General features: G+C 47.0%; 1 protein-coding gene across 1 annotated transcript in view; it reads left to right on the top strand.

The window, feature by feature from the left end:
* Nucleotides 1-12,035, top strand: part of LOC124613342 (hemicentin-2-like) — a 193,317-nt gene that overhangs the window by 136,016 nt on the left and 45,266 nt on the right. The window contains exon 11 of the mRNA XM_047142039.1: nucleotides 2,048-2,347. Coding sequence (XP_046997995.1) covers nucleotides 2,048-2,347 — 300 coding nt within the window. The remainder of the gene's footprint in view (nucleotides 1-2,047; nucleotides 2,348-12,035) is intronic.

The raw sequence follows: 12,035 nt of genomic DNA, 5'->3' as shown, positions 1-12,035 counted from the left end.
TTTCGCGGAAAGACCACAAAGATAAGAGAGATTAGGGCTCGTACAGAGGCATATAGGCAGTCATTTTTCCCTCGATCTGTTTGGGAGTGGAACAGGGAGAGAAGATTCTAGTTGTGGTACGAGGTACCCTCCGCCACGCACCGTATGGTGGATTGCGGAGTATGTATGTAGATGTAGATGTCAGATGAATCTCGATTTCAGTTGATAAGACCTGATGGTAGGGTTCGAATGTGGTGCAGGTCCCACGAAGCCACGGGCCCATTTGGCAACAAGGCACAGTGCAAGATTGTGGTGGCTCCATAGTGGTGTGAACTGTGTTTACTTGTAATGGACTGGGGCCTCTAGTCCAACTGCACAGACCGTTGACAGGAAATGGATATATCTGGCTATTTGGAAACCATCTGTAGCCATTCATGAACTTCACGTTCCCAAACAACGATATGCCATGACACAGGGCCACAGTTGTCCACGACTGGTGTGAAGAACATTCAGGACAGTTAGAGTAAATGATTTGGTCACCCAGATCAACCGATGTAAATCACACCGAACATTTGTGGGACGTAATCGCGTGGTCAATTCGAGTGAAAAATCCGGCACCGGCAACAGTTCCGTAACTGTGGGCGGCTATGGAGGCAGCATTGCTCAGTAATTCTGCAAGGGACTTCCGACGACTTGTTAAGTCTACGAAGACGGTATCTGTTCCCGAAAGAACAGATACCATTGATGACCGTGCAGCTTCTCTAGAGTGAAGTTATAATTAAACCGAAATCCTTAGCTGCCGAGGCCGGCCGGTGTGGTCGTGCGGTTAAAGGCGCTTCAGTCTGGAACCGCGTGACCGCTGCGGTCGCAGGTTCGAATCCTGCCTCGGGCATGGATGTGTGTGATGTCCTTAGGTTAGTTAGGTTTAATTAGTTCTAAATTCTAGGCGACTGATGACCTCAGAAGTTAAGTCGCATAGTGTTCAGAGCCATTAGCTGCCGACAGGCGTTGTTGATATATATCAACGTGGACAGGTGAAAATGTGTGCCTGCTTACATGGCAAACGCACTATCCATCTTTTTTTATATATACATCATTTTGTGCGCTTTCGTTCGTTGTATCTGCTCGGGGCGGACGTCGTAAGACATCCGTTTAAGTTCGCTGTTGATCGATTAACTCAGTTTTTTTTATTACAGAGGGCAGCTAACCCTCTGACCGTACACGATGAGCCACCGAGGGCATAGAGGATAGTGCGACTGCAGGAACTTATCCCTTGCGCACTTCCTGTCAGACAAACATTCCCAACTGTCCACAACCTACATTCGTAATGTTCCTAATAGATGTTTGCCCATTCACTCATTAGTCACGCCAGACTAAGCTGACGAGTCCCGTACGAGTAATGAGTGAATGGGCAAACATCTATTAGGAACACTAAGAATGTAGATTGTGGACAGTTTGGAATGTTTGTCTCACGGGAAGCGTGCAAGGGATAAGTCCCTGCAGTCGCTCTATCCTCTGTGCCTTCGGTGGCTCAGATGGATAGAGCGTCTGGCATGTAAGCAGGAGACCACGGGTTCAAGTCCCGGTTGGGGCACACATTTTCACCTGTCTCCATTGATATATATCAAGAGCACCTGTCAGCAGCTAAGGGTTTCGGTTTAATTATCATTTCACTTGTTGAGTCCATGCCACGTCGAGTTTCTGCTCTAAGTAGGGCAAAAGGAGGTCCGACACGACATTGGTAAGTATCCCATGTCTTCTGTCACATTAGTTCAGAGCTGACAACGGCTGCTGGAGAGCGCTGAGAGTGGAAATCACGTTACCCAGCTCGTCACCTGTTCCGATGGCTGTCTTGCTTGAGTTTCAATGACCGGGTAGACGTCAACGTTAAGTGCCTAGTCTCGTGTGTCGACGGTTTAGCATTTCTGAACCAGGCGAATAAAAGAAACGTTAGATACATATATAATAACTGAGGAAGAAACTGTAAAGCGTAATTCTGTAGTGCTGTGTTAGCCTTTAGAGACGGTGTAGCAGGTGTTACACGGCTGGTGCTTGGTGGCTGCCGCAGTCGCGCCCGTGTGCCGGCCCGGCCAGCGCAGCCTGTACGCCGTGGCGCGCCACGAGGAGGCGCGCGTGCTGTGCGAAGTGGACGCCTTCCCTCCGCCGGCGCCGGACGGCTTCCGCTGGGCGTTCAACGGCAGCGCCGAGACCGTCGACGTCCCGGCCAGCAGGTTCACCTCCTCGGGCCGCTCCTCGCAGCTCACCTACGCCCCCGTCACCGACACTGACTACGGCTCAGCCTTCTGCTGGGCCACCAACGCCGCCGGCCGCCAGAAGCAGCCCTGCGTCTTCCACATCGTCCCAGCAGGTACTCGCACTGGCAGCCCACACTAGTGTTACCAGACCTAATGTGTGGATAATCCGGACTTAGAGGCTAGTCGGTTTAAAAAAAAAAAAAAAAAAAAAAAAATTGGTGGGACTTTCACCGGTGACTCGCGACCAAATAAAACGTAAATCTTCAATCATTAGATTAGACTGAGATACCCGTTGGATAGTAGTAGTATCGTACACTAGGTCTGGGCAATACATTGGCGCAGCTGTCATTTGCACTCAAGGTGATCGATGTGAAAAGACTTCCGACGTAATTGTGGCCACACTACAGGATTTAATGGACTTAGAACCTCGGGAGCCGCGCGGGATGAGCCGAGCGGTCTAGGGTGCTGCGGCCATGTACTGTGCGGCTGGTCCCGGCGGAGGTTCGAGTCCTCCCTCGGGCATGGGTGTGTGTATCTTTCCTTAGGATACTTTGGGTTGAGTAGTGTGTAAGCTTAGGGATGATGACCTTAGCAGTTAAGTCCCATAAGATTTCACACACATTTGAACATTTTGAAGAACGCGGGATGGTAGTTGTTGCTAGATCTGGGGGACATTCCATCTAGGTAATCGTTAGGGAATTCAGTATTCCGAAAGTCAACAGTGTACCGAGAATATCAAACTTCACGGGTTACCTCTCACCACGGACGGCGGAGTGGCCGACGGCCTTCATTTAACGACCACGAGCAGCGGCGTTTGCGTACACTTGTCAGTGCTAACAGACAAGCAATGGCGCGTGAAATGCCCGCAGAGATCAGTGTGGGACGTAGGACGAACATATCCGTTAAGACACTGCGGCAAAATTTGGCAATAGTGGGCTATGGCAGCAGACGACCGACGTGAGTGCCTTTACTAACAGCACGGCGTCACCTGCAGGGCATCTCTTGGGTTGTAACAACATCGGTTAGACCCTAGACGACTGTAAAACTGTGGCCTGGTCGGATCCGCCCCGATTTCAGTTGGTAAGAGCTGGTCGTAGGGTTCGAGTGTGGCCCACACCCCACTGATTCGCCCTCCTAATCCCGCAGGACAGGACAGATAGTATAAATTGTATAAAGGGGCGAAAATAAGGGGCTGCAAGTTACGTTCGAACATACAACTTTATTATTTGATCAAACATTACAAGATCGCAAGAAAAATTTAAACACCCAACTTTAATCTTTGGGACTTAATTACCAGCTGAAAGCCACTTTAATTTAAAAACAGCTGAAGGCCAATAACTTAAAACGCAAACATAATCAGAAATTTAAAAGGCAAGACAGTTCTATAGTTAGGTTAAATTCAAATCGGGTGAAGGCATAACACTTTAAACTCCATAACATTGATCTTTTTTTTAATACCCAAGGCCGTATGTGAAACCGTTGTTTAATTTACGCTGAAGGCTTTAGAGCAAACAACTCAAACTCAAAATCGGCTGAAGGTCCAAAACTTAAAGAATTCAACAACATTAAAATTTTTAAAATGCCAAAGGGTTTACGTGAAACAGTACTTTAAACTAGACTGAAGGCCTTAAGAGCAAAACAACTGTAATTTAAAAAAAAAATCGTCTAGAAGCCATAAACGTACAAGCAACAAGAACAAATTTAAAAAATTAGGCAGTTCACCTAATGGCCCCCAGATGTTCGAGGGTCGGCCTGTAATTGAAACACTAACGGTCGCTTAGATGAGACAGGCAGTCGGGCCAACTATTGACGATCCGACTAGAACCCAACGGACAGACAGTCAACGGACCAAGCGATAGGATAACTTACCTTTCGTATCCGGTATCGGTGAGCCACGGACCTCGTAGCAATGGAAACAGCCCCTCACACTCCGACCGCGCGTGGACGCCGCCAGGTCCCGGCCAGTCACGCGTCACGGAAACATCCTCGCTGCACCACGCCAACCGACCAACTGCCCAGACCCGGAAACGGTGAAAGGAGCAAATATACATCGGACGATGAGACGACCAACAGAACCACCAACCAACGGTCGTCCCGCTCTAACCTCCCTCCGTCGGACAGTTCATGTATGTTGCCAGCGCTCGGCGTGCACTGGGCTGTCGGCGCCTCACTGGCGCTCCGTCCCCCGACTTCACTGCTGCTGCGTCCCGTCTGCACTGCTGGTCCGCCTCCAACTGACTGCCAGACATATGACGAACCAGAAATAGTATTGGTCGCTCCAGAGATGGTACGACAGTGCACTTATCGATACGCGATGCTGCTGGTGCTCACGGGCAAGTAACGCAGGAAGTTAGTAACGCCAGTAAATGGAATAAGAAACGAGGTGGCAGTACCGTAATAGAATATGACAAACAATACATGGGATAAGCGCGAGCCGTGCACGGCTCACCCACGATGCCATGGAACTAGGTTTTCAACAAGGCACTGTGCAATCTGGTGGTGGCTCTATAATGGTGCGGGCTGGGTCCTTTGGTCTAACTGAACCGATCATGTACTGGAAAGTGCAATGTTCGGCTACTTGGAGACCATCTGCAACCATTCATGGACTTCATGTTCCCAAACAACGATAGAATGTTTATGGATGACAATGCATCATGTCACCAGGCCACAGTAGCTAGCGATTTGTTTGATAAACATTCTGGATAATTCGTGCGAGTGATGTGGCCACCCGATGAACGTGAATCCCATCGACTTTTATGGCTTGTAATTGAAAGATCAATTCGTGTAAAAAACTCTGCACCAGCAACACTTCCGCAATTATGGACGTCTATAGAGGCAGCATGGCTCAATATTTCTGCAGGAGACTTCCAACGAATTGTTGAATCCATGCCGCATCTAGTTGCTGCTCTATGCCAGGTAAAAGAGGTCAGGCACCGTATTAGGAGGTATCCCATGACTTTTGTCACCTTAGTGTATATTGCTGTAATGCACTAGCGAACTCGGTTACTGTTTGGAATTATTAAGTAAGTGTGGGAATAGGATAAGAGTCCTGATGTGGGCTATTCATAGGAACTGTGCAAGGTGCGGCTCCACCTTGCGCAATAGTCCACTTTGAAGGTATGGAACTCGAAAGTGTAGTAAATCATATAAAATACAGATCTAAAAATGTTTTGCATCTCCTCAGGACCCAGAAATCCTGAAGACAGACGTTGACTGTGGATATTGTATCATAGACACAATCCCTTTGACTGTTCAGAGATGTTTCTAAACCCGCCCAAACATGTAAACAACCATGCATGAGCAGCGCCTTAGACGGAGGGGATCCGACAGCCGATCAGTTCCAGTCATTCCACCAGCGAGAAGGTACGCAGCTCGTGTTGTCTGTAGTTTAATCATGCCTAGACAGTCAATACCGCGGGTCGATCGCGTCCCCGTTGTTACTCTGTGCCCCTAGGAACCCTGACAGCAACGTCACCATGTTGAATAATGGTTTTCGTGCAACCACAGGACGTCGTGTTACTACTTAAACTGTGCGCAGTAGGCTGTATGATGTGCAACTTCACTCCCGACGTCCATGGCGAGGTCTATCTTTACAACCACGACAGCATGTAGCGCGTTACCGATGGGCCTAATAACATGCCGAATGGACCGCTCAGAACTGGCATCAAGTTCTCTTCACCAACGAGTGTCGCATGTGCCTTCAACCAAACAATCGTTTGAGACGTATTTGGAGGCTACCCAATCAGGCTGAACGCCTTAGACACACTGTCCAGCGAGTGCAGCATGGTGGAGGTTCCCTGATGATTTGGTGTGGCATTATGTGGGGCCGACGTACGCCGTTGGTGGTCATGGAAGGCGCCGTAACGGCTGTACGATAGGTGAATGCCATCCAACGACTGATAGTGCAACTATATCGGCATGATATTGGCGAGGCATTCGTCTTCATGGACGACAATTAGCGTCCCCATCGTGAACATCTTGTGAATGGCTTCCCTCAGGATAACGATATTGCTCGACTAGAGTGGCCAGCATGTTCTCCAGACATGAATCCTCTCGAACATGCATGGCATAGATCGAAAAGGGCTGTTTATGGACGATATGGCCCACCAACCATTCTGAGGATCTACGCCGAGTCGCCGTTGAGGAATGGAACAGTCTGGACCAACAGTGCCTTGATGAACTTGTGGGTACTATGCCACGACAAATACAGGCATGCATCAATGCAAGAGGACGTGCTACTAGGCATTAGATGTACCAGTGTATACAGCTATCTGGACCACCACTTCTGAAGGTCTCCCTGTATGTTACTACAGCATGCAATGTGTGGTTTTCATGAGCAATAAAAAGGGTAGAAATGATGTTTATGTTGATTTCTATTCCAATTTTCTGTACATGTTCCGGAACTCTCGGAACCGAGGTGATGCAAACTTTTTTTGATGTGTGTATAAATTGAAAACACTCCTTAGTATTTTTCTTTGGTTTTTAAGAGTCCTAAAAAGAACGGTACGAGTGTGAACTGGTTTTTAAAACTAACAGTGAAAGGCCACGTATAACTGACTATGGTAAAACCACTCTGATCGTAAATCAGTTCCAACGTATTTGAATGTCCGATACTGAGCCTTCATCATTGTTACTGCAAACGAAGTCTCGATTCGGTTAAACTGAATGAGTGCAATCGTTGGAATGATTGGCATATGACAGGAGTAATCAAGCTTTTCCATTTGCGGCCAATTTTTGTATCTGTGGTAGCAGTAAAATTTCCTGACCGCCCACGAGCTCCACAGTACAGCTGATTTATAACTTCCTGAAGCAACTTTACGTTATCATATTTGTTAATCAGATTTACAGAAAATTATAAGATATAATATTACTTACCAAATACCTTAGGTCAAAATTTTAAAACCCAGTGAAAATTTGTTTAGCACCCAACCACATACCGCCTACCATGGAAGCTGGAACTCCCGCTATAGGGCGGTAGGGACTGTTTCATTACCACTAATAAACGATGTGGCGACAGACCTTTTCAGCTGCTACCGAGCGTGGTAGAGCAGTGATCAGCACACTGGCGTCACCGTAAGGACGACGACAGCTCAAACCCGCGTCCGGCCATCTTCGCTTAAGGCAAATGCCGGAATGGTTCCCTCGAAAGGGCACGACCCCTTTCAATCTCCATCCTTCCCTAATCCGAGCTTGCGCTCCGTTTCTAATGACCTCGTTGTCGAAGGGACGTTAAACACTAATCTCCTTCTCCTCCTCCTCCTCCTTCTTCTTCAACTGCCAGGTCTGTGAAGATAGTATCTTCAATGACATTATTTCTCATAGTTTTCTTCTGCGCGCAACTATTAATACAAAGTGGACCATTCAGCTTGCGCAGTGCTGTTCTAATAATTTTTAAGACAATTTTTGTTTAGACTTTTCTTTCTCCATTCCTCGCATGTAGCGGGATTTTCGAAGTTCGGCGGTTGGGGAGTTGCGATTCTATTCAACGAAATATCTGGGAGGCTGATGGTCGGGCAGATGAAGATCCCAACTGGAAAGAAATGTGATGGGATAATCAGTTACGGCATGTGCTTACAACCAAGAGAATCCTTCCGAAAACAGTGGTCGGAACCGGGTGACTGGAACCATTTTAATTTATTTTTTGTACGACGTCCTTCGACAAGAACTTTGTCCTAGCCCAAATTGAAACTACCGTGTATCTCTGCTGAGTGGATATATTTTGTAATTTTTTTTTTCACCTCTGAATTGGAGGATGGGCTGTAGGAGAACATAGCCCTCTGCAGCCCGTAGTTGTACTTTGATCTGTTGTGACACCATTTATTTAGGTAATTGGGAGCTTATGTAATTAATTTTATAGGATTTATAATTGCTTGCAAATGGATAGGTGAGCGGAAAATCTTGTTTAAGTTTTCCTCATTTCAAATCCCGGCATTCGCCTTAAGGATGAGGGAAAAGCCTCTCGGTCAAAAAAACTACAGATGGGATTTGTTGACGGATGTTGTGGCTGATATATCTTCATATTATCTTAGAGGTCTTGAAAATGTGATATTGGAATTTTGTTCATGTTGAGATATTTTTACTAATTTTGTAGAAGATGAGAAAACGTCTTGGTTTTCGTGAAGGGAATTAGTTGGAAAGTCATAGTTGAGATCTCCAGCTGCTCGAAACATCCTTCGGTCAGCAGTAAGTTTTTTTTCTTGTGGTTAGATGACATAATTCATACTTGAGATCCATATTCGAGAGTGGGTCGGCCAAAAATTTTGTACGTTAGAAGGACAGTTGGTTTTTATACTCCACGATTTCGGAGTTCCTTGAGACGTACTAGGTTAAGTCGACTTTCAGCTTGTTTAATCTTTTCAGACGTGCTTTTCTGCCGGTTTAAGAGTTCATCCAGATTGATTCCGAGATATTTGCCTTTTGGCTGTGCGCTAGTTTCTTGTTCCCAAAGTCGAATGTTGTGGCTGCGCGGGTCTTGTTGGTGATTTGTAAGATTTTTACGCCTCAATCTGAATAGAGTAGGTTAACTTTTCGTTGGGTTCGCCTGGATTCTCCATTTAGTGAGCACGCTTCAAGTTTGCTGGTGTAGTTGTTAACATGTTTACTGATTGCATTACAGCTGGATTCATGACACCAATAAGTGATGTCATCAGGGTACAGAACTACGTCTTCCACCCCTTAAGTCATCAGTGTATATCGTAGGAGAGATGATGGCACCCTGAGGAACTCTCACTTGGGTGTGAAGTAAGATGACTTTTGATCATCAACTCGTACTTGCATTTTCCTATTTCCAATGAAATTAGGTATTAATTCTACTATTTCAGGTGTGAAGAAGTCCCGCATCCCAACCCCCATTAACGGCGCGTTCTACGTCCAAAGGGAGGACGGCAGTCGCATCTGTTAAGTTGCAGTCTTTTGCTACTCTGCTAATGGACAGATGGTGAAATCATCTCGCTCATGTAAGATAACGTTATTGTCTTCGGTTAATTGTTGTCGCTTATTGGAAGTATAGCTACAGATCTCCGATCGATATGCAGTTTGCTCATGTAGGACAATGTTAGTGTTTTCGGTACACTATTATCACTTATTGGACGTTGTTAGTGTTTTCGGTACACTATTATCACTTATTGGACGCATAGTTACAGAATATATAATACGGAACCGAATGAACCTAAAATACAGGGTCTTTGGTAAAAGACTGTGCGAGACAGGGAACATCTGGTTACTATTTCACAACACAGGGAAGTATTTTCTTTCTCGCAGTGGATTTTAACTGATAACCACAATATTATCAAAGTTGAATTCATTATAAGGTGTTAATGAGTAAGTATAATTTATGGTAGAGCTTGTTGTCTGCTATTACGTTTAGTTGTGCTGAATGTTAGACATTTGAACAGCCTTGACACACGTGTATGCAGTGGCAAGGCATCTCAACAGCTATGGCAGATGTGAGGTATCTGGGTACCAGTGGTGGTTCCAACATTCGTCTGTGGTCACAAGGTTAAACAAAATGTTTCGAACGATAGGAATATTTTTTCATTTACCTAAGGCGTTTGACTGTGTTGATCACAAAATATTGCTTCAGAAGTGGGACCTTTACGGAATATGGAGACAACTCACACCTAGTTCACCTCTTACTTCAGCAGCAGACAGCAAATTGTCACCATCGACAATGTTGAGAATGCCTGTGATGTGGGATTTAAGTGGGGTATGGTCAAGTGGGGGGGGGGGGGGGGGGGAGGGGTGTCCCATGGATCAGTGTTGGGGCCACTCACGTTCCTTATCTACATAAATGATATGCCCCCTAGTTTTATGGGCAACTCTAAAATATTTCTATTTGGTGATGACACTAGTTTGGTAGTAAAGGATGTTGTGTGCAACGTTGGCTCGGTTTCAAATAGTGCAGTTCATTACATAAGTTCACGGCTTGTAAAAACTAAACTAACGCTAAATCACAATAAGACTCAGTTGTTTACAGTTTCTAACATACAACTCAGCGAAACCTGACGTTTAATTTGGCAGAGTGGACATAAGTGAAACTGAACAGTTCAAATTTCTAGGTGTTCAGATAGATCGTAAACTGTCATGGAAAGCCAACTTTCAGGACCTTGTTCAAAGACTTAATGCTGCCATTTTTACTAATCGAACGGTATCAGAAGTGGGTGATACTTCGACACGAAAATTAGTCTACTTTGCTTATTTTAATTCGTTTATGTCATATGGTGTTATATTTTGGGGTACCTCTTCCCTTTCTAGAAGTATATTTTTGGCTCAGAAACGGGCAGTTCGGGCAATAAGTGGTGTAAGTTCACGAACCACTTGTCGACTCCACGAGTCTGGGTATTTTGACACTGGCCTCTCAATATATATATATATATATATATATATATATATATATATATATATATATATATATACTCCTGGAAATGGAAAAAAGAACACATTGACACCGGTGTGTCAGACCCACCATACTTGCTCCGGACACTGCGAGAGGGCTGTACAAGCAATGATCACACGCACGGCACAGCGGACACACCAGGAACCGCGGTGTTGGCCGTCGAATGGCGCTAGCTGCGCAGCATTTGTGCACCGCCGCCGTCAGTGTCAGCCAGTTTGCCGTGGCATACGGAGCTCCATCGCAGTCTTTAACACTGGTAGCATGCCGCGACTGCGTGGACGTGAACCGTATGTGCAGTTGACGGACTTTGAGCGAGGGCGTATAGTGGGCATGCGGGAGGCCGGGTGGACGTACCGCCGAATTGCTCAACACGTGGGGCGTGAGGTCTCCACAAAACTTCGATGTTGTCGCCAGTGGTCGGCGGAAGGTGCACGTGCCCGTCGACCTGGGACCGGACCGCAGCGACGCACGGATGCACGCCAAGACCGTAGGATCCTACGCAGTGCCGTAGGGGACCGCACCGCCACTTCCCAGCAAATTAGGGACACTGTTGCTCCTGGGGTATCGGCGAGGACCATTCGCAACCGTCTCCATGAAGCTGGGCTACGGTCCCGCACACCGTTAGGCCGTCTTCCGCTCACGCCCCAACATCGTGCAGCCCGCCTCCAGTGGTGTCGCGACAGGCGTGAATGGAGGGACGAATGGAGACGTGTCGTCTTCAGCGATGAGAGTCGCTTCTGCCTTGGTGCCAATGATGGTCGTATGCGTGTTTGGCGCCGTGGAGGTGAGCGCGACAATCAGGACTGCATACGACCGAGGCACACAGGGCCAACACCCGGCATCATGGTGTGGGGAGCGATCTCCTACACTGGCCGTACACCACTGGTGATCGTCGAGGGGACACTGAATAGTGCACGGTACATCCAAACCGTCATCGAACCCATCGTTCTACCATTCCTAGACCGGCAAGGGAACTTGCTGTTCCAACAGGACAATGCACGTCCGCATGTATCCCGTACCACCCAACGTGCTCTAGAAGGTGTAAGTCAACTACCCTGGCCAGCAAGATCTCCGGATCTGTCCCCATTGAGCATGTTTGGGACTGGATGAAGCGTCGTCTCACGCGGTCTGCATGTCCAGCACGAACGCTGGTCCAACTGAGGCGCCAGGTGGAAATGGCATGGCAAGCCGTTCCACAGGACTACATCCAGCATCTCTACGATCGTCTCCATGGGAGAATAGCAGCCTGCATTGCTGCGAAAGGTGGATATACACTGTACTAGTGCCGACATTGTGCATGCTCTGTTGCCTGTGTCTATGTGCCTGTGGTTCTGTCAGTGTGATCATGTGATGTATCTGACCCCAGGAATGTGTCAATAAAGTTTCCCCTTCCTGGGACAATGAAT

Source organism: Schistocerca americana, chromosome 4, assembly GCF_021461395.2.
Source record: "Schistocerca americana isolate TAMUIC-IGC-003095 chromosome 4, iqSchAmer2.1, whole genome shotgun sequence".
NCBI classification, from domain to species: domain Eukaryota; kingdom Metazoa; phylum Arthropoda; class Insecta; order Orthoptera; family Acrididae; genus Schistocerca; species Schistocerca americana.
The sequence above is the reverse complement of the archived record's forward strand: the minus strand, read 5'-3'. Positions and strand labels throughout refer to the sequence as shown.